Source organism: Melanerpes formicivorus, unplaced genomic scaffold (assembly GCF_026170545.1).
Source record: "Melanerpes formicivorus ecotype bairdi unplaced genomic scaffold, bMelFor1.0.p_v2 SCAF_1, whole genome shotgun sequence".
Classification (NCBI taxonomy): Eukaryota; Metazoa; Chordata; class Aves; order Piciformes; family Picidae; genus Melanerpes; species Melanerpes formicivorus.
The window spans coordinates 29,481,548-29,507,683 of record NW_027142353.1 but is presented as its reverse complement, the minus strand read 5'-3'; the positions used below and the strand labels follow the sequence as shown (position 1 = coordinate 29,507,683).

Genomic DNA, 26,136 nt, shown 5'->3' with positions numbered 1-26,136 from the left:
ATTCTGTTCCAGGGTTTTTAGCAGGCCACTTTTAGGACACATGATGTTGTATCCCTCACTGTGCTACTGAAACAGTGATGAAAGTGGCAAGGCAAGAGCAGAGCTCCGGTGCAAACCTGGCTGAGCTCTGATGGCAAGGATATAGCACGGTGATGAAGAAACATTTCTTAGGTTGTGCCAGCTGCAAAGCTATGCCACGGTGAAGCCACCATGAACTACGTTCTACATAGTTTCTAAAATAATACAGGTTTGTGGGATATGAGGAGAGGGTAGGGGCATCCCTCCAGATGAATGGTACTTGGGTTAAAGCTCTGCTACTAGTGGCTTTGGACCGAGCTTCAGCTCAGAGTCCCGCTGGGGCTCTGCAGGCTCACTATTTACATGAGTAATCTTTGAACAAAACCTTTCCAAAAGCACTCCTGAAGTGTCACGCAAGGATGGCTGCTTGCAAGCCCGAGGGAGAGGGCAGAGAGCAGCGAAGCCCTTACCAGGGGGGGAGGCTAGACAGGAGAGGAAGGAGAATTTGTAGGTGGCACTGCTCTTCACGGTGTGCGTGCCGGGGCTCCCCGCCCAGGGCACGAAACTGGATCCCCGTCAGGAGCAGGGTCAGGACCCGCACAGATGCGGCGCGGCGACCCGAGCCTTTTAACAAGCCGTTACTATGGCGGCTATGGGAAACGCTGACGGAAAAAGAGGCAGGAAAAAAGCCCACAGCAAGAGCTGAAACCCGTAAACCCCTCTAGGCGCAGCGCTCCGGACCCGCTGCTTACAAATAGGAAGATTCCCTTTGCAGCTGCAAGAGACGCGAACCTCAGTAGCAGCACCCCGACAAACGCACCCCGCGCGGCCGGGTCCGTCCTTATTAGGCCGTGTGGGAAGACGACGCCGTGGTGCGCCCGCCCCGCTGAGGAGCGCCGCCTCCTCCGTCCGCGCACGCCGGGTCCGATCCTGCCCCGCTCCGCCCCGCCCCGCCCCGCCCCGCTCCGCTCCGCTCTGCTCCGTTTCGTTCCTCTTTGCCCTGCGGCTGACCGCTCTTCGGCCTTGCAGGCGGTATGCAGGTGAGCAGCAGAGGGGACCTTGTGTGTGGTCTGTCTTGCGGAGGAATCCAGCTCAGAAGAGCTGGGGCGGGGCACCGTATCGGGTCACAGTCGCCGGGGTGGCATGGCGGCCTTGGGCCCCTCTGGCATCCGTGGGCCGCCGTCGGCAGTGGCGCGCTCTGAGGCAGCCACGGGGGAGTCTGTTTTCATTCCCCTTTCTAGGAACGGCAGTGTCTGTTGTGTGGCGGTTTTGTTGTGAAGTGTCATGCCTTGTTTCGGGGTGTTTGTTTTTTGAGCACGGTATTTCACTGTTGTAGTAAGCAGATAGGCAGGTGAGCACTTCTGAGCACTTCCGTATGTTGATGGACGACAGTAGATGCTCTGAAGTGCTGTGTCGAGGGGAAACTGACCACTGTAAAAGACGCAACCTCCCCTGGAAATCTAGGGTACTTTTTGCTCTGTTACTTTCTTTTCTTTCCTTATTTTCTTCATTTTGTTACACAGCCTGCTCTGTGTTGGGCTAGGAAAGAGATATGGTCTTGAAGACACCTAGTGTAGGCTACACAGATAGAAGCCGTAGCACAGCGTTGTGTTCAGTTTTTTTGTAGTAAACTTAGGTCAGTATATTGTAAGGAACCAAACTCAGCCTGTTAGTGGTTATCACTGATTTAAAAAAAAAAAAAAGGTTTTGTGTGGTGTGTGTATTTAAAAACAGAAAGCTGCTATTTAACTTGGAAACACCTTCTACTGAGCTTCTCATCAATACATGGGTACCTGTTGCTCCTGTTTCTCAGGGTCATTGTGACTATTTCACAGTAAAATGTCCTTTTAGGAACATTGGTTTAGGTGTGATTCTGTAGTAATAGGCTGATCTGTCAGAGTCTGTGCTAGCTTCTGGCTAAGCATTTGTGTTGTCATACAGACTTGAATTTAAAAAGGAGAATCCAGTTAGGTCTGCAAGGCTGGTGCCTGTGCTTTCCAGCTCACCAGCACTTTGCAGTGCAGTGACTGCTATTTCTGAGGCGTTATACATGCTTGCTGTGGCCACCATGATTTCCTGTCACCCAACTGATTTCTTCTCTTCCTTTCACTTTGTGAGACCTGCAGTGATGGTTATAGCACTTCAAACTTTTGTACCCTACCAAAACCTCCTATATGTGTGTAAGTGGGATGAAATAAAACAGTCTTTCTTCAGGGCACTGATGTGGGGCTGCAAAGAAACCTCAAGAGGATGCACACTGTGACTTTCTGGTGCCAGACAAATAGCAGTTTACCAGGGTGCTGTGCATTGTGGAAAAACTAGTATGTGTTGAGTTCTCAAAGTAATAAAGTTCATCTTGAATACACATCATCCTCTTTTGTTGTTGTTGTTGTTCTGTTATAGGACCCAAATAAAGACACAGAGTGGAATGACATCCTGCGCAAGAAAGGTATCCTTCCTCCAAAGGAAAACTTGGAGGAAAAGGAGCGTGCAAAGGAAGAAGAGCAACTTGCCATCCTTCAGAAGTCTCTTGGTGAGTGACCAGCCAACTCGCGCAGCAGCAGGACAAGTGACTGCTGGGAGAAGATTGTACAAGAAATGGCTAACAGTAGTATTTATATACTTGAGATGCAATGTCTTTTCCAAGCCTGCAAGCAATACCAAAGCTGCTTCTCATATAGGATGTTCATCTCCTGACAGTTTCACACAGATACTTTCCTGAACTCATACATTGTTACAGCACAGAAAAACTTTGTTCTTCTTGTCAGGTCTACGTTTTTATGGAAGTAAATGCTTGAAAACTGAAATAAGAACAGTGTGAAGGGACTCTGACATGTGAATGTGCAAGTAAAAGTATTTCATGACATTACCTGTCACTTGCTTCCTCCTTCCTCTGTTCAGGTGTACTGGCTGTCTTGTGTGTGTGTTAGGTAGGTCTTTGCTGCAGTCACCAAACTTGAAAGCAAGTGCAAAGTACCTGTCTGCTAGTCTAGGTGTGCTTCAGCTTAGTCCTTTACATCATTGCCTTTCCATTTATATGTCTATCATCGTTGTCTTTCCATCTGTATTTTCTAAAAGTCCAGTAGCAAACATACTTCAGGTAAGCCATTTTTCCCATTGTTAATCTGTCCTTAAAGTAAATAAATTCTATTGGACTGGTAAAAGCTGTGAATTTTAATTCTGGAATAGGATTTTTGCTGATTTGATCTTTCTTCCATTCTAGTGAAAACTTACGAGGACATGACTTTGGAAGAGCTAGAAGAGAATGAAGACGAATTTAATGAGGACGATGAGAAAGCTATTGAAATGTACAGGTCAGAGCAGCAGGCAGAATTTGGCTTTTTTCTTTTGTATACTGTTAGATATTGCTGAGGAAGGATGTTGTTAGGCCTGATGATAGAAAAAATGGCTTGTGTGCTCTCTTGTAGAGCATCTAATTTTCATTGATAGAATTTAAATTTGGTATCCTTTACAACCTCATTTTGCAAAGATAATGTGCATCTGCTGAGGGCATAGCTGGAGATTCAGAAAGCTTTGAAAATCACCTTCAAGATTGCTCAATTTTTGCTTGAGTGAGTTTAAGGTGATGCAGTTTTACGTAATTACAGGGTTGGTTTTCCATTATCTCTTTATGCCTACCATCTCATGTTTTTTGTTATTTAGATTGATAGTGTAGTATCTGCAGAGGGCAGAAATGGAAAAAAAAATCATGGAACATAGTTGTACTTCTTGCATGTTGTCTGTTTTAACTTGTGATGCAAGTATAAGAGCACCTACTGACTATGTCAGCTTGCTTTTGCTGGTTTGAGCTTCGAAGAAGTTTTTAATGTGCCTCTGAAGTCTAGGTTTCAAGCAGCCCCTTTAAGTCTTGCACTGTCAAAATGCATTTATTCTCAAGATCTCTTTCCCATTTCTTGCTGTTCAGGCAGCAAAGGCTAAAAGAAATGAAAGCAGCTCAAATGAAGAATAAATTTGGTGAAGTTTTGGAGATTTCAGGAAAAGATTATGTTCAAGAGGTTACCAAAGCTGGAAAACGTGTATGGGTAGTCCTGCACCTCTACAAACAAGGGTAAGAATTTGGTGTTTTAACCTTTAAATCTTTCTCTGTCAGTAGCTGAAAGTACTCTAGACAAATGTGTAGTTACTGTGGAAATTAAAGACTGATTCTGGAGTTGTAAGAAGTGAATTGGTAATTTAATTACTGCTGACTCAGTACTGCTGAACTATAGCTCTAAAATGGCTTTACATCTGTGCATTCATCTATGCAGCACAGTGTGACTTGTACCATGCAGCTGCCATAGAGGTAGCTGCTGCCACAGATATATCCAGGCCTTGGAAGTGATTCTGGATAAAGTGTGAGGTGCTGTGCATTAGAATGATCTCTCTGTCTTTAACCTGGTTTCCAGAAACACAAAATTCAGTGAATGAGGTTTCCAGTCCTGTCAGTATGATAGAAAAAGTTGTCAGAAAGGTCTGATAAATTGCTACAATTTTCTGGAAAGGGATGGAAATACTTGGGCTTTGTTCAATGTATCTGACAGCCTCATAGGTGTTCATTGTCACTTGAATACTTTCTTACAGGAGCTGCTTTTCATAGTTTCATAGTTTCATAGTTTCATTCAGGGTTGGAAGGGACCACAAGGATCATCTAGTTCCAACCCCCCTGCCATGGGCAGGGACACCCCACACTAGATCAGGCTGGACAGAGCCTCATCCAGCCTGCTCTTAAACACCCCCAGGGACGGGGCCTCGACCACCTCCCTGGACAACCCATTCCAGGGTTTCACCACTCTCATGGTGAAGAACCTCCTCCTCACATCCAGCCTGAATCTCCCCACCTCCAGCTTCATTCCATTCCCCCTAGTCCTATCACTACCTGATATCCTGAGAAGTCCTTCCCCAGCCTTCCTGTAGGCCCCCTTCAGATACTGGAAGGCGACAATTAGGTCACCTCGGAGCCTTCTCTTCTGCAGACTGTACAGCCCCAACTCCTTCAGTCTGTCCTCATAGGAGAGGTGCTCCAGCCCTCTGATCATCCTCGTGGCCCTTCTCTGGACACGTTCCAGCACCTCCACATCCCTCTTGTAATAGGGGCTCCAGAACTGGACACAGTACTCCAGGTGGGGTCTCACCAGGGCTGAGTAGAGGGGGAGGATCACCTCCCTCGACCTGCTAGCCACACTTCTCCTGATGCAGCCCAGGATCTGATTGGCTTTGCGGGCTGCAAGTGCACACTGAGAGCTCATGTTGAGCTTTTTGTCCACCAGCACCCCCAAGTCTCTCTCCTCAGGGCTATCCTCCAGCCTGTATTTGTGCCTGGGATTGCCTCGACCCAGATGCAGGACCCTGCACTTGCTCTTATTGAACTTCATGAGGTTGGCCTGTGCCCACCTCTCCAGCCTGTCAAGGTCCCTCTGGATGGCCTCCCTTCCCTCCAGCGTGTCTGCTGCACCACACAGCTTGGTGTCATCAGCAAACTTGCTGAGGGTGCACTCAATGCCACTGTCCATGTCCCCCACAAAGATGTTGAATAAGACAGGTCCCAGGACTGATCCCTGAGGGACTCCGCTTGTCACTGGCCTCCACTGGGACATGGAGCCATTGACAGCCACTCTTTGGGTGCGGCCATCAAGCCAGTTCCTTATCCATCTAGTGGTCCACCCATCAAACCCATGTGTCACCAGTTTGGAGACCAGGATGTGGTGCGGGACAGTGTCGAAGGCTTTGCTCAGGTCCAGGTAAACGACATCAGTTGCTCGCCCCTCATCTATTAATTTTGTCACCTGCTCATAGAAGGCCACCAGGTTGGTCAGGCAGGATTTGCCCTTGGCAAAGCCATGCTGACTGTTCCCAATCACCTCTTCACTATTCTTTTGAGCGAGTAGTGACTCCAGGAGGATCTGTTCCATGATCTTTCCAGGCACAGAGGTGAGACTGACTGGCCTGTAGTTCCCTGGTTCCTCCTTCTTGCCCTTTTTGAAGATGGGGGCAATGTTTCCCCTTTTCCAGTCTGTGGGGACTTCACCAGACTGCCAGGACTTTTGAAATATAATAGAGAGGGGTTTAGCAACCTCATCTGCCAGTTCTCTCAGTACCCGTGGGTGTATCCCGTTGGGTCCCATGGACTTGAACACTTTCAGGTTCTTCAGATGATCACGAACCTGATCTGCACTTACAATGGGCAGTTCTTCCTCCCTGTCCCTGGCTTTGACTTCCATAACATCAGGAGTGTGGCTAGAGGCCCTTGCAGTGAAGACTGAGGTAAAGAAGTTATTAAGTACCTCAGCCTTTTCCTCATCACAGGTGACCATGTCACCATTTTCTTTTCTGAGGGGGCCCACACCTTCCCTAGTCTTCTTCTTCCCATTAATATACCTGTAAAAGTTCTTAGTATTCCCTTTAATCTCCCTGGCTAGATTCAACTCAAACTCTGCTTTGGCTTTCCTGACCAGGACTCTTGCTGCTCGGGCAGCTTCCTTGTATTCCCCCTGTTCTACCTGTCCTTCCCTCCACTTCCTGTAGAGTTTCCTTTTAAGTAATAGTGTGTCCAGTAGCTCCTTGCCCATCCAGGCAGGCCTCCTAGCATTCTTACCTGCTTTTCTCTTTGTTGGTACACAGAGCTCCTGGACACAGAGGAGGTGGTCCTTGAATACTGACCAGCTGTCCTGGGTCCCTCTTCCCTCCAGGGCTTTGTCCCATGACACTTTGGCTAGCAGATCCCTGAAGCGATCAAAATCTGCACACCTAAAGTCTAGGGTCGTGAGCTTGGAATACTTCCTCCTGATTGCCCTGAGGATGTTAAATTCAACTGCTTCATGGTCACTGCAGCCAAGGCCGTCTATGAGCCTCACATTGCTTACCAGCCCTTCCCTGTTGGTGAGAACAAGGTCCAGCATAGCACCATTTCTTGTTGGTTCCTCCACCATTTGGAGGAGGAAGTTGTCTTCTATGCAGTCCAGGAACATCCTGGATTGCTGGTGCCTTGCTGTGTTGTCCCTCCAGCAGATGTCCGGGTGGTTGAAATCACCCATGAGGACCAGGGCTTGTGACCTGGAAGCTGCTTCTATTTGCCTATGGAGGGCCTCATCTGCTTGGATCTGCTGGTCAGGTGGCCTGTAGGAGACCCCCACAGTAATATCTTCTTCCCCTGTCCTGCCTTTAATTTTGACCCATACACTCTCAACTAGCTTATCATCCCTCCCCAGTTGGAGCTCCAACTTTTTTTCTTTTTTTTTTTCTTCCTGCTTTGTCCTTCCTAACACAATTTCTAAATATCCTGTCTTCATAAGCCAGTTTCTGTGTATGATAGGGGGAAGGTTGTATTGCTAACCTTAAACCAAAAAAATCTACCACTTGCCAAAACCTCCAGTGATGCTCCTTTACTTTGAATGCTGGAATGCTGGACAGCAAAGGTGTTCAGAAGTTGCTTCTGGTACGTTTGTGTCCCGATTATTAACTGGAGTAGAGTTAATTTTCTTCCTAGTAACTGTTACAGTGTGGTGCTTTGGATTTAGGATGAGAATCATTTTGGTAACACACTGATGCTTTAGATAGTACACAGCTTAGCAATAAGTCACTGACATTTAGACTTGTACAGCCCCACCAGCAGAGTCTGGCCTGTACAAGAAGCTGGGAGGGGACACAGCAAAAACAGGTGAGCCAAAGGGATATTCTGTACTGTATGGTATCATGCCCCGTATATATAAACTGGAAGGAGTTGGCTGGGGATGCTGTAGCTTGGGGACTGGCTGGGCATCAGTCAGCAGTTGCTGAGTTACTGCTTTGTGCATCACTTGTTTTGTATATTACTTCCTTTTGTGTTCTATTAAGCTTTTTCATCTTAATTCGTGACTTCTACTTCAGTCTGCGTGTGGAGGGTTGAGAGAAGGCCTAGCTCTCCCTCCCCCACAAAGAGGGGAAAGAAAACCCACAGCTAACTCGGTGGGAGAAGCAAAAGGAATGCTATATTTACAAACAAAAATGAAATGCAGGTTATATATATATACAATATACAGTATTTACAATATATATACAGAAATATACAGCAAAGAAAAATACAGGAACAAAACTCCCTCCTCCGGACAGAGGAGGGTTCCCCCTCTGTAACCCCCCTCTCTCCCCCTACCTCCCTTTTTTCCCAAAAAGGGCTAGAGAGAGAGAAAAGGTAATTAATAAGGATGAAATTTTGTTAGGCCTCAAAAAAGCGCATGCAGGATTAGTGCTTATGTGGTATCTAAGGTCAAACTCCAGCTGCTCAAAAGCAGACAGGCTGGAAAAGCAGGACAGAGAGAAACTGAGAAAAATTCCAACTGAACTCAAAGTTAAAGTTGCATTCTACTAATCTACCAATGAAATTCGTTTAGAATATCTGATTGTTTTTGTTATTATTCCAAAACATTCAGCCAGAGTGTTCCAGCACTGTCCCTTTCTTAAAGGCACAGCCTCAAACGGTCACACTGCGCTTCCCTCCAGTTCTCTTTGGTGAGATCGGAAAACGGGGGTGTGAACAAATGTCTGTGTGGTGCTTAATTGCAAGCTGGGGTTAAATCAAGTCTTTCTATAAATGCTACTCATCAAGATGGTATTTCTGACTTCACTGCAAAAGCAGGTTACTGCCTAGTTTGTCTCTTCCTTGTGCATGTCTGTTATTGTTTTTCATAGGATTCCACTTTGTGCCTTAATAAATCAACATATGAGTGGCCTTGCAAGAAAGTTCAGAGACGTGAAATTCATCAAAGCAATCTCTACCACCTGCATTCCCAACTATCCTGATAAGAACCTGCCCACAATATTTGTGTACCTGGAGGGAGACATCAAAGCTCAGTTCATTGGGCCTTTGGTGTTTGGTGGCATGAACCTGACAAGGGACGGTGAGTGTCTGCATCTCTAGTCTTCCAAAAGAAAAGCAAACCTGCTTTGTTAAGAATGAAAGAAGTGAGGCTCAGAAAGGAAGTACTAAAAATCAGATTTGTTTGGCTGGGTTTTTTTTTGTTTGTGTACCCTTATGGCTCAACAACATGCCATTAAGGCTATCAAAAGCGTTCAATGGCTGAGTAGGTCAACATACAGATATTAATTTTGAGTGTGTGCAAATATTAACACCCTCTATTGAGTGAAATATTTTTTCCTCAATGTATAAAAGGGTAAATAGTACATTCTTCAGAGCTCTTGTAACTGAATGACTAACCTTGTCCTCAGTTGCTTGTTAGTGTGTGCACTTGATAACTAGCACTTGCCTGCACCATTGTAGGGTTTCTTGTTTCATTTTCAAGCCAATGGTATGTACTATCCGTTTTACCTTCCTGACATGCAGGCTTCACTCTTCATGAACCTTTCAAGAAAGCCTGTCTGTTTCTCTAAATGGGGTTGCCAACCTGAAATTGGGCTGCTTCCTTTTCCTCTTGCCACCTCCCAGAGATGGCAGCTTGTTAAGCTCCTGCCTCAGTGGTTCAGGGGGAACAGGGGTCCACCAGGAAAGGCTGTTACCTTTCCTGGAAGTTGCAGTTTTCCCTAGACTATTTCTCTGTGACCACCTCAGCAGCCTGCAGACAGGTTGGATTGTGCAGCTTCATCAGCATTATATGATTCAGGAGATGTAGGTCTTGCAGAGTGCTATCAGCCCTTCAGTATAAGCTGCAGCTTGGTGGTGGGTGGTTGGAGAAAGTATCCTACTGGCAGTGCTTGAAGACAGATATCAGTAGTGAAAAAAGTTTCTTCTTGGAAAGTGGATGCAACTTGGATGTAACCTACTGGATTTCACTTCATTTAAAAGGTTATTCATCAGCTTTCTGAGTAGGCATATTGCCCCAGATGCTTTCAAGGTCAGATTTCAAAGGTATGTTTATCTGAAATGAACCACATTTAAGCAGCATTTCAAGGTCCATGCTGAATGATGTTGCTGCCCATACTGGGATAGGATGCCAAGTTTAGTTGGTGTGTTGTTTTTTGTGTGGTTGGGTTATTTTTGTTGTTTTGTTTGTTTGTTTTTTCTTTTTTGTGTGATGGGTTGAGAGAAGGCCTAGCTCTCCCTCCCCCACAACAGAAAGAAACCACAGCTAGCTTAGTCAGAGAAGCAAACCTGTATTTACAAGCAATACGGAATGCAGGTTGTATATACACAATATACAGTATTTACAATATATATACAGAAATATACTGCAAACAAAAATACAAGAACAAAACTCCCTCCTCTGGACAAAGGAGGGTTCCCCCCCAGTACCTCCCTCCCTCCCCCTACCTCATTTTTTCCCAAAAAGGGTTAGAGAGAGAAAAGGCAGTTATTAAGGAAGAAAAATCTTATTAGGCCTCCAAGCGCATGCAGGATTATTCCTTATCTATTACTCAAGGTTATTCCGGCTAGTTGCTCAGAAGCTGACAGGCTAGAAAGGGAGAATAGAGAGGAACTGAAGAAAATTCCAACTGAACTAAAACTAAAAGTTGCATTCTACCAATGAAATTAATTTAGAATATCATGTTTTCATTTTGATACCAAAACATTCAGCCAGAGTGTTCCAGCACTGTCCCTTTCTTTAAAGGCATAGCTTCAAACAGTCACATTTTGTTCATTTGTTTTGTTTTCTTACTAAACCCCTGAAGTTTACGGGATGTTTTGAGACTATGCTGTAGAAAACACTCCCCTGCCTTAAGCTGTCAGAAGAGGAAAAGCTTGCCCATGTGTCCTGAAGGGACAAAAAGCCTCAGAAATGCTCTGAACCAGACAATGAGCCAGGTAGGCTTCTTTCCAAATGTAGTTAAAAGCACGCCCTTCTCTAGGTTGCAATATCAGGGTTTTATCCCTCAATCTGTGTTGTCACTGGCCATTATTGTTTTGGGAAATCTATAAGTACCATCCCAAAGAGCCAGAGCCTTGCCTTGCAATTGTCAACACTCTGGAAGGAACCACAAGCTTCACTTGGAAGCTGAACTGTGTTTCAGTTTACCCAGACAGGATAGCAAAAACTCCTCACTATTTTAGCATTGTAAAGCCCAGGAGCAGACACACACGTCTTATAATAATAATAATAAATAAACCAGGTTGGAAGAGACCTTCAAGATCATCGCATCCAACCCATCAACCAATCCAACCCACCCAAACATCTAACCCATGGCACCAAGCACCCCATCAAGTCTCCTCCTGAACACCTCCAATGATGGTGACTCCACCACCTCCCCGGGCAGCCCATTCCAATGGGCAATCACTCTCTCTGTGTAGAACTTCTTCCTAACATCCAACCTGAACCTCCCCTGGTGCAGCCTGAGACTGTGTCCTCTTGTTCCGGTACTGGCTGCCTGGGAGAAGAGACCAACATCCACCTGTCTACAACTTCCCTTCAGGTAGTTGTAGAGAGCAATAATGTCACCCCTGAGCCTCCTCCTCTCCAGGCTAAGCAACCCCAGCTCCCTCAGCCTCTCCTCATACGGCTTGTGTTCCAAACCCCTTACCAACTTCGTTGCCATTCTCTGGACTTGTTCCAGCAAGTCAACATCCTTCCTAAACTGAGGGGCCCAGAACTGGACACAGTACTGAAGGTGTGGCCTAACCAGTGCAGTGTACAGGGGCAGAATGACCTCCCTGCTCCTGCTGGCCACACTGTTCTTAATGCAGGCCACAATGCCATTGGCCCTCTTGGCCGCCTGGGCACACTGCTGGCTCATGTTCAGCCTACCATCGACCAGTACCCCCAGGTCTCTCTCTGCCTGGCTGCTCTCCAGACACTCTGACCCCAGCCTGTAACACTGCATGGGGTTGTTGTGGCCAATGTGCAGAACCCAGCACTTGGATATGTTAAATCTCATGCCGTTGGATTCTGCCCATCTGTCCAGCCTGTCGAGGTCCCTCTGCAGAGCCTCTCTACCCTCTAGCAGATCAACTCCTGTCCCCAGCTTCTTGTCGTCAGCAAATTTACTGATGATGGACTCAATGCCCTCATCCAGATCATCAATAAAGATGTTAAAGAGGATGGGGCCCAGCACTGATCCTTGGGCACACCACTAGTGACTGGTCGCCAGCTGGATGTGGCACCATTCACCACCACTCTCTGGGCTTGGCCATCCAGCCAGTTCCTAACCCATTGCAGTGTGCTCCCATCCAAGCCATGGGCTGACAGCTTGGCCAGGAGTTTGCTGTGGGGGATGGTGTCAAAGGCCTTGCTGAGGTCCAGGTAGACCACATCCACAGGCCTCCCCACATCCACCAGGCGGGTCACCTGATCATAGAAGGAGATCAGGTTGGTCAAGCAGGACCTACCCTTCCTAAATCCATGCTGTCTGGGCCTGATCCCTTGGCCATCCTGTAAGTCTTGCTGGGCTGCGAGGCAAAACCCCAGAGGACCTGAGTCCCCGGCATAGTTTTGTTTGACTGGAACAAGGAGCGAGCATTGCTGTGAAAGGATTGCAGCAGAGGAACCTCTTTTCTACAAAGCTTTCAGCTACAAAGCCTTCAGGAGTAAATCCTGTCTCAGCAATAAGCTGCAGACACCAACAGAAAGTGAAACTGTGCTCCTGCAGCTTCCACATGGTCAATGCCATTTTGGTTTTGCTTAAATCCTAATGTGTGCCATGAGGTATCAGGATCAGTGAATCATTAGAATATCTGATTTTTATAAGCACCTATTGAAGGTCTGGTGCCCTAGGGAATTCTGGAGTTCCCTCCCCTTTGTGGGCATTCGCCAGCTTCGTTGCTGATGTTCCTTCCTGTACAGTTTAAAGTGCTGTTTGTTGTTTCTGGATTTTTGTACCTATTGTTTAAACTGTTTCTTGTTCCTGCTGGTGAGGTATCTGTTCCACAACCAAACATCTCGAACCTGTAAACAGGTTTTATTGAATATTTTTTGCAGGATTTTTTATGATTAATACAATTACTAATATTTTTATTAATCGCTCTGCTTATTGAATATTAAAAATAACCTTTTGCCAACTATAACACCATGAGATCACTGATTTGAGAACAGCTTTTAACTACAGTGGCTGCCTAATTATTCACCAAAGTGAGAGGTGGCAGAACCCATTACCTTTCTCACATTTTGAGCACATAAATAATTGATTTTGGGGTGATTCAAAAGTAATTGAGCCAGCTTAACTCAGTCATTACAGAAAGCTGAGCACTGAATTTCTGCAGTTACTCCTTCCTTGTTCCCTAAGCCCCTAAGACTTCCACTGGAGATTAAAGAAAGTGTGATGTTGCATTCATTGCTTTCTAATGTCTGAAGGAAATCGGTTATAATGATAGGCTTTCCAGCAGGGCTGGAGGAAAGATTTCAACTGAATATGTTGTATTGACTTTTTACCACTTGTGGGAAGCCGTCCAGTTTGGGCCTGTATAGTAATAGGCCCACTACCGATGGTGGAGTCTCTCCTACCGTCTTGCTAATAATTGGTACGTGGTGTAGTGGAAAAGGGATGAATTTGGTTTGCAGGGTACATCCCTGAATAATACCTATAATACAGATGTGTAAATGGAATTGCTACAACTTTTTGCTTCACAGTAAATCTGTTCCTGTCTTTTGATTGTGATGAACGTGGTATGTGATGTAATACATGAGCAGTATTCCTTCACTGACAATAGATGTGCAAACTTGTTTTCTGCTCTTATGTAGTTAGAAGGAGGTGGAATTAATTTTCACCAAGGGAGTTGCCTCTAAAGCTGCTGCTGGGTTTCAGTCTTCTCTTTTGCACTCCTGGTTGGAAAGGGAGCATGGAGGCATTGGAAATGCCACTGTTGGGCTGCAGAGCAGTACCCTGAGCACTGTACCACCACTAGTGACTGTAAAAGGAGGGCTTGGCTGGAGTGAGTGCAGGAGATAGGACAGGGTCTGAGACCTGGTGTTGAAAGAGGAGGAATAGATCAGGGCAGTGTTCTTGGTGGTGGTAATTAAAAGTGATAAGTCAGCTGGAAAAGCAAGGGTGAGTTTTGGGTTTGCTTCCCTGTATTTATGACTCACTTATTTTGCTCTCCACAGAATTGGAGTGGAAGATTTCAGAGTCGGGTGCCATCAAGACAGGCCTGGAGGAGAATCCCAGGAAGCAGATCCAGGATCAGCTCATGTCTTCAATCAGGACATGTGTCTCAGCCAGGGAGGAGAGTGACTCAGAGGATGACTAAGTACTTCATTGGCATTGAGATTGCTACAGTAGTCCTGTAGCGAGTGTTCCCACCTGTAGCACTGGAGAGGCTCATCAAGATCTCACTGAGCCCCAGATGGGTAGCACGTTAAGACAACTATTATCTAGAAACTTTCAGAAAGTAAAAGCAGTTGTTGATGGTTTTGATTGGGGTTTTTTTGTGGTTGTTTTTGGTGTATTTTTCTAAAATCAACTTATTGCAGCTTCACTGAAGATCCTGAAAGACATTTTATATTCTGAAGGCTGAGTAAGTCTTACTCAAAGCTTTAAAATACAGACATCAATAGAAACAGAGGTCTCTTGTAATTATTTTCTTAGTAAATTGCTGACTGGTTAAAGAAATCTGAAGTGACCTTAAGTGCACTGTTTTCAACAAGATTAACTTGTATAAATCACATATAAATAGTTGGCACTAAACAGTTTGTTAGAGCACTTATTTGGGCCTTCTCTTAGCCCATTGTGCATAGATGTTCCAACAGCCTGGACTTTGTGCAGCGCTAGGGGAGGCGGCCCATGATGTGTGTGCTGCTGAAGGTGGCATGTGGTCCTCTACAGAGGTGTGCTGGCAGAGTGGCCAGCAGGAGGCTGTCAACTGGGACACTGGACATCTTGAGAGAGGCCTTAGTGACAGTGTCTACTGGGATCTACTCAGTCCAGAATCTCCTTTCATTTAGCAGCAGCATTTTGTCTTTTACAGAGGCTGAGCTTTCTGTACCATCTTATCTGCTAATTGAATACAAACAGTATTGAAGATGGTGGTTGGTGTTCAAGTGTGACACTGCTGATTTCTTCCACAAAATCAGAAATCTGATGTATTACTATAGTAATGCCATTGCCAAATGGGAAGTAAAATGATGTTTGAAGACCTGACATCTTTCTGTATGAAAGACATCTGTCTTCTAGGTACAGCAATGAAATTGAAGCTGCAGAAGAGGGTGAACTGAAATACCACTGTAATTATAGATCTGCTGATACTTGGAGTTTCTTACTTATTTTGTGTTGGATTTAACGTCCACCTACACCTTGAATTTGTCTATACTTGGTCTGACAATCTTCAGGAACTTTGGCTAGCAAGGCTACCCCAGGGACATTTTATTACATTGCTGATGAATTCTGTGGGTGGATGGTTATAGAATGCAACACTCGATAAGCAGAAGGTGGGTTTTTTTAGTTTAAGCATGTCACCTGCACTGTCTTCCTTGTCAAATCAGCGTGTAGTTCAGGCTACAAATAACTGTTGCTTAAACTTCAAAGTTGTAAGATCCTGATGGAGACATCCTTTTTGAGATCTGGATCATGGTTTGTGTATCAGGTCTCTTGTTTTTTCTTTCGTGTTTTTTGGCAAAATGGCTAAAACATTGTGCAGGTGAGCTGAATACAGGTCAGTAAATCCTGAATATTGTTGTTGTACATTGCACCATGCTTCTCTTGACACTGGACTTTCCAAAATACTATCAAACTTGGTTCTTTTCTGTACTTATCTACAACTTCTTATTCTCTTCCTAGATTGTAACTACATTTTTCCCCTGTTGAAGCCTGCACTGCGTGTTTTGCTGCTTTCACTTGTCCTCATTTAACTGTGCTTTGAAATGACCTCTGAGTACATGGACTAGGTTCTTTTTGGAGGAAACTATCTAGGGGAGCAGCCCCCAAAAGGAAAGTCAGTCCAAAGAGCTTGGCTAAAACTAACCTGAAATAAGACCCTCTGAAATGTGCATAGAGTAGATGTTGCATTCTCAGCCTCTCCTTCCAAATCTGCTGTACTTGAACTGTCTGAATTGCTGATGCAGACACAGCTGTCATACACTTCTTAACTTGTCTTTAATTTAAAGTTTATCAGACCTTCTAGGAAGGGAAGGTAGAATCTGTAATCCATTTTGTATCATTGCTATGACAACTTCAATTTGAAATCTAATTTTTAAAGCAGGCAATTCTTTGGATTTTTTTTTTTTACTTCTATTATTCTTTCACTTACTGTCTCTCACTTCAGTGCCTCTGTGGAGGCAGAGTAGCAATTATGCTGCAGCTGCCCTTTCGCTGTCTTCTACACAACTAATGGTTTGTGGACCACACCAAGAGTGGAGCTCCAAGCAGCATGAGCACCGCAGGCTCTGTCCTGTGGGATCTTTGAAGTGTTTAGGTATAAAGACACTTCAGATTGTCCCACTGCTTGATTTGCTCCAGGGCAGCCCTCTCTTCTTAGCATCATGCACAGGACAGCCCAGGCAGCAAGACCTTGAGCCAGAATAACAGAAAGGAGTCTGAACAAAAAGCTTTGGATTACACTCTGAAAAACAATCAAGAGAACTGGTCTTTCAAAACCAGGCAACCATAGCATGCTAACCATAGATGTGCTAGAACTAATCAACAGGGAAAGCTGATGGGTAGTGTATCTTCTGACTGGAACATACATGCTTGCAAAAGCCTTAGTGAGCAACTCCCAGCTTGAACCCTTTTCTGGCAGGGAGATTCTCAAGCCCTGTACTCCAGAAACTCTGCAAAAAAGCCTCCTGCTTGCTCCTGTTCACCTTGGCACCGTGATTCTTGTTCCCCAACCTGCAGAGTAAGCTGTCTTAGATGGGATGGTGTCCTCTTGTAGTGGTATGATGGTTTAATCCACCCATACCCACATAAAGCACAGCTAAACTCAGCCAGAGAAGGAAATGGAAAGCTGTATTTTACAAGCAATAATGAAATGCAATAAATAAATATATATAAAATACACAGTATTTACAATATTATACAAGAATTTACAGCAAATGACACAAACGCAGATCCTTCGCAGGAGAATCCCACCTCGGGTTCCCCCCAAACCTCTCTCCTCCTCCTCCCCTTTCCTCTAGTAGTTAATTAGGTCAAAAAGGAGAAAAAGAAAGAAAAGGCTATTAAGGAAAAATTGTTAGTTCAAAGCTTTGTTAAAGAAGTTAGTTTCTTATTTCATCAGTTCTAGCCCAGGGTCAGTGGCATGCTCTCTGGCCAAGAACAGAAGGAAAGACTGAAGACAGACTGTAAGTTCTTAAAGCTACGTTCTACTGATCTACCAATGAAATGTACCAATGAAATGAAATCTACCAATGAACACAAGCCCTATGAGGAGAGGCTGAGGGAGCTGGGATTGTTTAGCCTGGAGAAGAGGAGGCTCAGGGGTGACCTCATTGCCCTCTGCAACTACCTGAAAGGTGGTTGTAGCCAGGAAGGGGTTGGCCCCTTCTCCCAGGCAACCAGCACCAGAACAAGGGGACACAGTCTCAAGCTGCGCCAGGGGAGGTTTAGACTCAAGGTGAGGAGGAAGTTCTTCACTGAGAGAGTCATTCGTCATTGGAACAGGTTGCCCAGGGAGGTGGTTGAGTCATCGACCCTGGAGGTGTTCAAGAGGAGATTGGACATGGCACTTGGTGCCATGGTCTAGTCATGGGATCTGTGTTGATAGGTTGGACTCGATGATCCTCAAGGGCCTTTCCAACCTAAGTGATACTGTGATGCTGTGAAATTAGTTTAGAATTCTCTCCTTTTGTTTTCCTTTTTACACCAAAACATTCAGCTGGAGAGTTCTGCAGCTGTCTTTTCTTAAAGGCACAGCCTAAAACTGTCACACCTCTCACCAGAAGGGCCTGAATGAGGCACTGCTTTGGTGCAGGTTTGAGCCCCTCAGACAGAAGCGAGAATTGAACTGAATTGTCAATGTCCTTGATGTGATAAACCCTTGGAAAAATAACAAGGAGAGGTAGGACTTTGGGCTGTTTCATTGCAGTTTTCCCACCTAGAAGGGTCTTAAAAGGGTCTTAAAAACCACAGTTGCTTTCCCCTTTCATATGTAGTCTAATGGGGTTTGTGAGCTCTGGGACCACCAAGAGGTCTGAGCTGAAAAAGACTGGGATTGTGTATGAGCTTCCAGTTGTTCTGAGCTGCTCGCTCTGGTGAGCCAGATACCTTGTGCCTATGAATGACGCTTATGACACAACCCAGGTAGTTGTTATGTCTCTTCGGCAAGAAGCAAACCAGGTCTGCCTATGAGATTTATCCAGGAGACTATGTACAGGGAGGTAGCCTTCTGGCCTGCTGCCTTGCAATTTAATAGATGGTATTATGGAATTTATGGCAATTCTGGAAAACTGCTGACAATTTCACTTCTGCTGTCTTTTATTCTGAGTTGCTTAATGTGTTGACATGTTGGGGGCTGCCATTTGAGGATGCTGTGCTGAAAGTGGCACAGGATCAGAGGATGTTAGGGGTTGGAAGGGACTTCAGGAGATCAAGTGCAACCCCCCTTCCAGAGCAAGGCCATAGAATCTGTTGCAGGTGACACGGGAATGCATCCAGATGGGTCTTGAAAGTCTCCAGAGGAGACTCCACAACCTCTCTAGGGAGCCTGTTCCAGTGCTCTGTGATACTCAGTGTCACAGTGTTCCTCCTCACGTTGAGGTGGAACCTCCTGTGCTGTAGTTTATATCCATTACTACCACAGTCCTATCACAGCGTGTAATGGAGAAGAGCCTGTCCCCTCCCTCTTGATCCTCAGCCCTCAGATATTTGTAAATATTTATTAAATCCACTCTCAGTCTTCTCCAGACTAAAAAGCCCCAGGGCTCTCAGCCTTTCTTCATAGGGCACATGCTCCAGCCCCTTAATCATCCTTGTAGCCCTCCACTGGACTCTCTCAAGCAGATCCCTGTCCCTCTTGAACTGGGAAGCCCAAAACTGGATGCAATATTCCAAGTAAGCTCTCACCAGGGCAGAGTAGAGGGAGAGAAGAACCTCCTTCGATCTGCTGGACACACTCCTCTTAATGCACCCCAGGATCACATTTGCCTTCGTGGCCACAAGGACACATTGCTGTCCTATGCATAACTTGTTATCCACCAGGACTCCCAGGTCCTTCTCCACAGGGCTGATCTCCAGCAGATCACCTCCTAACCTGTATTGGTGCAGTGTATTATTCCTTCCTAGAAGCAGGCCTCTGCACTTATCCTTGTTGAACCTCAATAGGTTCCTCTCTGCCCAGCTCTTCAGTCTGTCCAGGTCTCACTGAATGGCCACACAGCCTTCAGGTGTATCAGCCAAGCCTCCCAGTTTGGTATTGTCAGCAAACTTGCTGAGCAGACTGACCCCTCATCAATATCATTGATGAAGATGTTGAACAGGACTGGATCCAGCACTGATCCCTGGGGGACTCCACTAGTTACAGCTCTCCAGCTGGACTTGGCACCATTGACCACCACTCCTTTGACTATTTTGTAACCAGTTCCTAATCCATCTCTCTATCTGTTCTTCTATTCCACACTTCTTGAGCATACTCACAAGGATGGTGTGGGAGACAGTGTAAAAAGCTTTGCTAAGGTCAAGGTGGGCTACATCCACTGTTTTCCTTGCATCTACCCATTCAGTTATGGCATCATAGAATGCTATCAAGATTAGTCAAGCAGGATTTCCCCTTGGTAAATCCATGCTGACTGCTCCTGATAACCTTCTCTTCCAAGTGCCTGGAGATGACTGCCAGAATGAGCTGCTCCATCATTTTTCCAGGGATGGAGGTGAGGCTGTAGATTCCTGGAACATCTTTCTTGCCCTTTTTGAAGACTGGAGTGACACTGGCTTCCCTCCAGGCCCCTCTCCTGTCTGCCAGGATTTTGCGAGGATGATGGAGAGTGGTAGAGCAACATACCAGCCAGCTCTCTCAACAATCTTAGGTGCATCTCACCAGGGCCTACAGACTTGAGAATATTCAATTTGTGTAACTGATCCCTAACCCAGTCTTTACTGACTAGTGGAGAGTCTTCCCTTCTCTAGGCTGCTTCTCCTTCATCCAGGGTCTGGAATTCATAGGGGGAGTTCAGTCTTAGGAGTAAAGACTGAAGCAAAGAAGGCATTCAGCACCTCTGCCTTCTCTGTATCCTCAGTTGTCAGGGCTGCCTCTTCATTCAGCAGTTAGTCCACACCTTCCCTGTTCTTCCCCTTTATACTGATGTAATTAAAGAAGCTCTTCTTTACCGTGATTGAGAGATGGGACGGAGCTTGATGCAAGCAAAGTGTCTACTTTATTGTACAAAGTCTTTTCTTTATATAGGCTAACATAATCAAAAGCAACTTGTGATTGGTTATTAGATATGCCCATGCAACAGTTACAGACTCATGATTAGCTGCCGAGAAAATACCACAGAACACACATCTCTTATCTAGGTTCAGACAGAAGACAAAAGACTGCTGCAATGTTTATGAGCTCCTATTTTCAGGTCCTTGTGTAACTTCCTTGAGTGACAGTGGCCATTGGTAGTCAGCTAAATGCTTTTTTTCCCCTCTACACAGCTGCACTCTGTTCCCAGGGTTTATGACCCACAAGGGCTGAAACATCAGCTCTCAGCTTCTGTCAGCTGAGCGGTGCTTGAAGTTCTGCTCCCCAAATTTCAAACTTTCATTTCCCCCTTTCTGTTGTACAACAAGAACCCTCTGAAGAGAACGATCAAGCAAGCCTTGTAAGCATTGCAATATACAAGGTAACAAAAGTGACAAAAAGAGTAAATCAACAAAAGCATAAATGATTGTTTTAAGAAGGCTTCATAATCACCTAAGAAAGAGGTGATGGGACTGGCCCGTTATCCAAAGGCAATCCCACAAGGCAAATAGAAAAAGGATTATCAGGAGAAGCAGTAGCCAGACATAAAGTATCCTGGCCTGTTAAGTTATCAAGCATAATCCACACATTAATTTTTGGCAAAGGAGGGGGAAAAGGGTTTGTAGAACCATGGGGAACCCTTATCCTTAACATAATAAAAAATATCAGACAAAGCATATCGTAATCTGTTGAGTCCTTAAGAATTCAGTTATGCCTCCATAAATTTTGGTAAATCACACTTAAAATCACATATGAAATGAAAATTTGAGAACATAATATTCTTTATTCTTTTTTTTGTGACAGAATACCTGAATTCCCCTTTTTTTGTTCCTTATAACTTAAAATGAAAATGTCTTTTGTGCTATAATTAAGTTTGACTTTCCCTATAACTGTTTAAAATTACACCAAACTGGTGAGTTAACATATAAATCCATGTGAACATTTTCTCTAATCACACAACAATTAAGCAATCACAATAATCAGTTCTAATTTAGATGTTTTTTGGTACATTCTTCTGATGCTTTTCATCTTAGATTATCATAACAGTCATTGTGATCAGTGTTAGGTAGTTCTGCTGATCTTGAACTTCCTGGGAAATGCTGTTTTTCCATCCTCTTGATTCTTGTGCTGTTGTTTGTGGAGATGGTTGCAGTAGTGCATTGCAAATTGATGTTTCCCAGTGTTGACATGGGTTAGCTATTTCTTGCTGGCATCACCAAACCTTAGTTATAAAATATGCATCCCTCTCTCTCTCTCTTTTTTTTTAATATATATATAATCCTTATCTTAAAGCTATTATGAATTAAAAAAAAAAAAAAAAGCTCAAAAAATCATTCTATAATATACCTATATCAAACTTCTTGTTCTCTTTAACTTCCTTTGCCAGTTCTAGTTCCAAGAGGGCTTTGGCCTTCCTTGTTGCCTTCCTACATGCCCTGGCAACTACTCTATAGTTCTCCCAAGTGACAAGTCCCTTCTTCCATGAGCTCTAAGTATCTTTCTTCCATGAGATTTCCTTCAGAAGCTCTTTGCTCATTCATGCAGGTCTCCTGACATGTCTACTTGAATTTTTACTCAAGGGAGCACACCTGTCTAGGACATGGAGGAAGTGGCAGATGCAAGAATAATCACAAACCCAAAGAGGTTAAATGTTCTGTCCAGCTGCTGAGACCCATGTAGAGCATCATTTCAAAGGGTCTCTGCTCTTCTTGGTATTTGGCTAAGTGTGAAAACAATTTCTTAACCCTGCTTTAAGGCCTTTTGTAGAAATTAGGTCCCTGCAGAAAATGGATAATGAGATCTGTTTAACCTTTCGGCAGAGCAGAAGCTATGGAAACAAGTAGAGGTGGTTGAGCTTTAGCTTACAGCAAACCAAGCCAGCCAATTAATGTACATAGCAGAATGAGGCAATAGAATGGGAGATGATAATTGGAGAGCATGAGTTCTCATTTGCCAAGATCTGGGGTGCTGTCTCGGAATGAACTATCAAAACTTGCAGTCTGTCAACAGCTGGTGTCAGATCAACGCTCACATCTCTGCAGAGTGAGGAGGGTCTGTCATGAGAGAAGTCAGAGCTAGTGGTCCTGTAAACAGTGCTGAGGCTTTGACAAGTTCCTTCATATGGCTGTGAGAGCTTCCCTGACTCATCTCACACTGCATCAGTATCAGCAGGTGGCGGGGAGAAGTAACCCTGGGCCAAAGACAGGCAGATGATTTGCTGTTAATGGAGAGTCAATCTTGATTTCTTTTTATGAAATGTGACTGTACCACTACTGGGAAGAAAGAAGAAGCAAAAAAAAATAATTTCTTTTTCTTTGGGGCACAAATCTAAAGTCCACTGTTTTTCCAGGCTCTGTGAGCCGCCAGGCTCCAGCCCCAATCCAGATAAGGCACCACTCTGATTTTTCCCTGACCCAGACATGCTTGCATTCACAATCTGCACTTGGCAAGCCTTCCCAGACCTGGAGGATGATGTTTTACACCCACCTCACATGCAGAGGGAGAGCCAGCTGTTGTACAAGTAGGGTAAAGTCATGGAGGGGCAAGTTATGCTGTGAATTCTTCTACTTATGGAGGCCCCTGACTGTGGTTGGATTTGAGGCAGAAGACTCCATGGGATTGTGATCACAGCAGGTGAAATGAAGGATGGTCCTTTGAATACCTCTGCTTTGCTGTACCTAGTTTGGTCAGCTCAGCCTTGCCTGCTTTCCTTTTGGGTCTGCCCTACCCTCTCCCTTCCTAAACATGCTCAGGTGGATATTTGGTTGGCTTCCCTGACAGAAGTAATCTAACTTAGATGAGATGGTTCCCTATGGGTGTATGCTTCTAGGTCTGCTGGATTGGAGTATAGCATAAGCACATGATGTTAAGCCCTAAGTTAGGATGCTGACACCTGAACACAAATACTTGCTTTCATGCTGTTCATTAAGATAGTAGTTCTGATCTGCAGCAATTCCCATGAATTTAAGAAGGTGTACTTTTAATTCCTGTATTATAAAGTAAAGTTCACAATAATTCATCATTATTCTCTGGAAATCTGGGAAAGTTTCCTATTTCACAGGCTGCATAGCAACAAGAGATGAGACTTCTAATAGAAACCTTATTAGCTGAGTTTGGACTAGGTCTTGTTTTGTGAAGGGGTAAAGAAAAAGCACTGTTACAGTATGAACCTTTTGCATATTTGTTGGGATCACGTCATGTCTAAAGAAACTTTACTGTCACTGAGATCAAAGGGAAATGCTTTCCCTTCTCCATTCTTCTAAATCACTACATTGCTAAAACTAATCTATTCTCTGTCAATTATTTGGAAGGCAGTTGAACTCATTTCTCATTAAAGCCCATTATAAATCACTTTTCATTTCAATCTCGTTCAGCTAATCCTGTCATCAAAAGATTGCAGGAGGCATAAAATATTTTATTGATGTACTTAGCTCTTCACAGAATCAAAAATAAAGTATTGAACATTTTAGGTCTGTGCTTCTGCAGATGGCTCTTGTGATGCAGGGAAAGGGTCATTCCCTCCTGTGGAAGGCAGAATCATTAAAAAAAAAAAAAATCCAAGCAGTATGAGACTCTCAGACTCTCTAAACTTGTGTGGGAGACTGATGAATGATCTGACTTGTTTTCATGTAATGTGTTAAACCTTTCATCTCTTGAAACCATGTCAAATTTTTCAGGACTTCACCAAGTTAATTTTAAAGTACAGGGCTCACTGAAGGAATTGAGGTCTGATAAAAAGTGGCAGGAAAAACATCAACTGGTTCTGAGGTTGTTTCTATTTAACACTTCAAATGTTAAATGAGCAAGGGAATACATAATCTAAAGCAGAACAGTCCATGTAACAGATGTTAATGGACATTTAGTGAGATGAATGTAATTATGAATATTGTAAGCTTCTGCTGCAAATGGAAGTAATATTTCTTCCAGTATATTGAATACCTTAAACACAAAGATGTTTCTTGTGGAGGTGTTTGCTAGCAAGGGCAAGTCTTGATTTTTCAGACGGCTGTTGCCTACCCCTAAAGTGACACTGACTCCTGCTATCCTGATCCCACTCCCCTAAATACCCATGGGAATGCTTCCTTTTAGGAGGGCAGCAGAGCCAGCTACTGAGTATTTTTTTTTCTTGCCTGTTTGCAGTTTATCCTCCTGTGAAACAATACAGACTGTCTGGGGCTGTTGGAAAATGTCATTAATTATCTGCCCATAGACAGATGATTTCTGTTATGTGAAGCTGAAAGTATGGATGGGTGGTGGGGATTATCATTGATAAAGACATTAAAGAGGACAGGGCCCAGCACTGATCCCTGGGGCACACCACTAGTGACTGGCTGCCAGCTGGATGTGGCACCATTCACCACCACTCTCTGGGCTTGGCCCTCCAGCCAGTTCCTAACCCAGTGCAGAGTGCTGCTGTCCAAACAGCTTGGCCAGGAGTTTTCTAGGGGGATGGTATCAAAGGCCTTGCTGAAGTCCAGTCCACAATCTCACTGTGTATGTCATTGATAAAAATATTAAACAGTACAGGTCCCAGTACAGACCCCTGAGGAATACCACTTCTCACTGCTCTCCATATGGACTTTGAGTCATTAAGCACCACCCTCTGAATATGACCATCCAGCCAATTCCTTATCCATTGAACAGTCCAGCCATCAAATCTATCTCTCTCCAACTTGGCAAGCAGGATGTTGTGGGGGTCCATGTCAAAGGCCTTGCAGAAGTCCAGATAGATCACATCCATAGGTCATCCCTTGTCCACCAGGTTGGTCAGGCACGACCTGCCCCTAGTGAAGTCATGCTGGCTGTCCTGAATCACCTCCCTGTCCTCCATGTGCCTCAGCATGGCATCTAGGAGGATCTGCTCCATGATCTTGCCAGGCATGGAGGTGAGGCTGATGGGTCAGCAGTTCCCAGGGTCCTCCTTTCTACCCTTTTTAAAAAATGGGTGTGATGTTTCCTTTCTTCCGGTCACCAGGGACCTCACCTGACTGCCAGGACTTCTCAAATATCGTGGAGAGCAGCTTGGCAACCACATCAGCCAATTCCCTCAGGACTCCAGGATACATTTCATCAGGTCCCATGGACTTGTACATTTTCAGCTGATCATGCACCTTGTCTTCACTTATAGTGGGAGGCACCATGTCACCCTGGTCTCCAACTTGTGGCTCCAACACGAGAGCAATGAGGAGAGTAGTTGCCAGTGAAGACTGAGGCAAAGAAGTTGTTGAGAATCTCAGCCTTTTCCTCATCTGTTGTTCCTAGTTCTCCACTGTTGCTCATCAGGGTGGGTATGTTTCCTTCAACCCTCCTTCTCTGGTTAATGTGCCTGTAGAAGCCTTTCTTGTGTTTTTTTTTTACATCCTTTGCCAAGTTCAGTTCCAGCTGTGCCTTGGCCTTCCTGACACAGCCAGGCAATGCAGGCAATGTCCCTGTACTCTTCCCAGGATTCCTGTCCCTCCTTCCATTTCCTGTGAAGTCTCAACTTGCCCTTTAGTTTGACCAGCAGGTCACAGCTCAACCATGGTGATCTCTTGCCCAGTTTCTTACATGTGGGGAGTGAGATCTTTTGTGCTCTATAGAGAGCATCCTTAAAGATCTGACAGCTTCATTCCACTCCCTTGTCCTTGAGGGCCTGTGGATTCCTATTTAGTAACTCCTTGAAAAGCTGGAAGTTTGCTTTCCTAAAATTTAGAATCCTAACTGCACCTCTCATGGGCTTCATACCCCTTAGGACAGTGAACTGCACTAGTGCGTGATCGCTGCAGCCCAGGCTGCCTTCAACTTTGACATTCCTGATGACTTCACTTGCACTTTTGACCAACAGGTCAAACAACGCATCTCCTTGAGTAGGGCTGTTAATTTCTTGTCTTAAGAAGTTGTCATCTAGG

General features: G+C 44.8%; 1 protein-coding gene across 1 annotated transcript; it reads left to right on the top strand.

The window, feature by feature from the left end:
• The first annotated feature begins 967 nt into the window (after positions 1-967).
• On the top strand, positions 968-14,429 carry PDCL3 (phosducin like 3). The gene is made up of 6 exons (XM_068138471.1): positions 968-1,058; positions 2,422-2,551; positions 3,242-3,332; positions 3,944-4,087; positions 8,680-8,888; positions 13,977-14,429. Exons 1-6 carry the CDS (start codon positions 1,053-1,055, stop codon positions 14,117-14,119), a joined length of 723 nt encoding a protein of 240 aa, XP_067994572.1. The 5' UTR covers positions 968-1,052; the 3' UTR covers positions 14,120-14,429.
• Positions 14,430-26,136: the final 11,707 nt, after the last annotated feature.

Coding starts and splice junctions, on each gene's coding strand:
- PDCL3 (XM_068138471.1), top strand. Junction 3,333..3,943: donor AAAGCTATTGAAATGTACAG/GTCAGAGCAGCA, acceptor CTTGCTGTTCAG/GCAGCAAAGGCTAAAAGAAA. Junction 8,889..13,976: donor CATGAACCTGACAAGGGACG/GTGAGTGTCTGC, acceptor TGCTCTCCACAG/AATTGGAGTGGAAGATTTCA.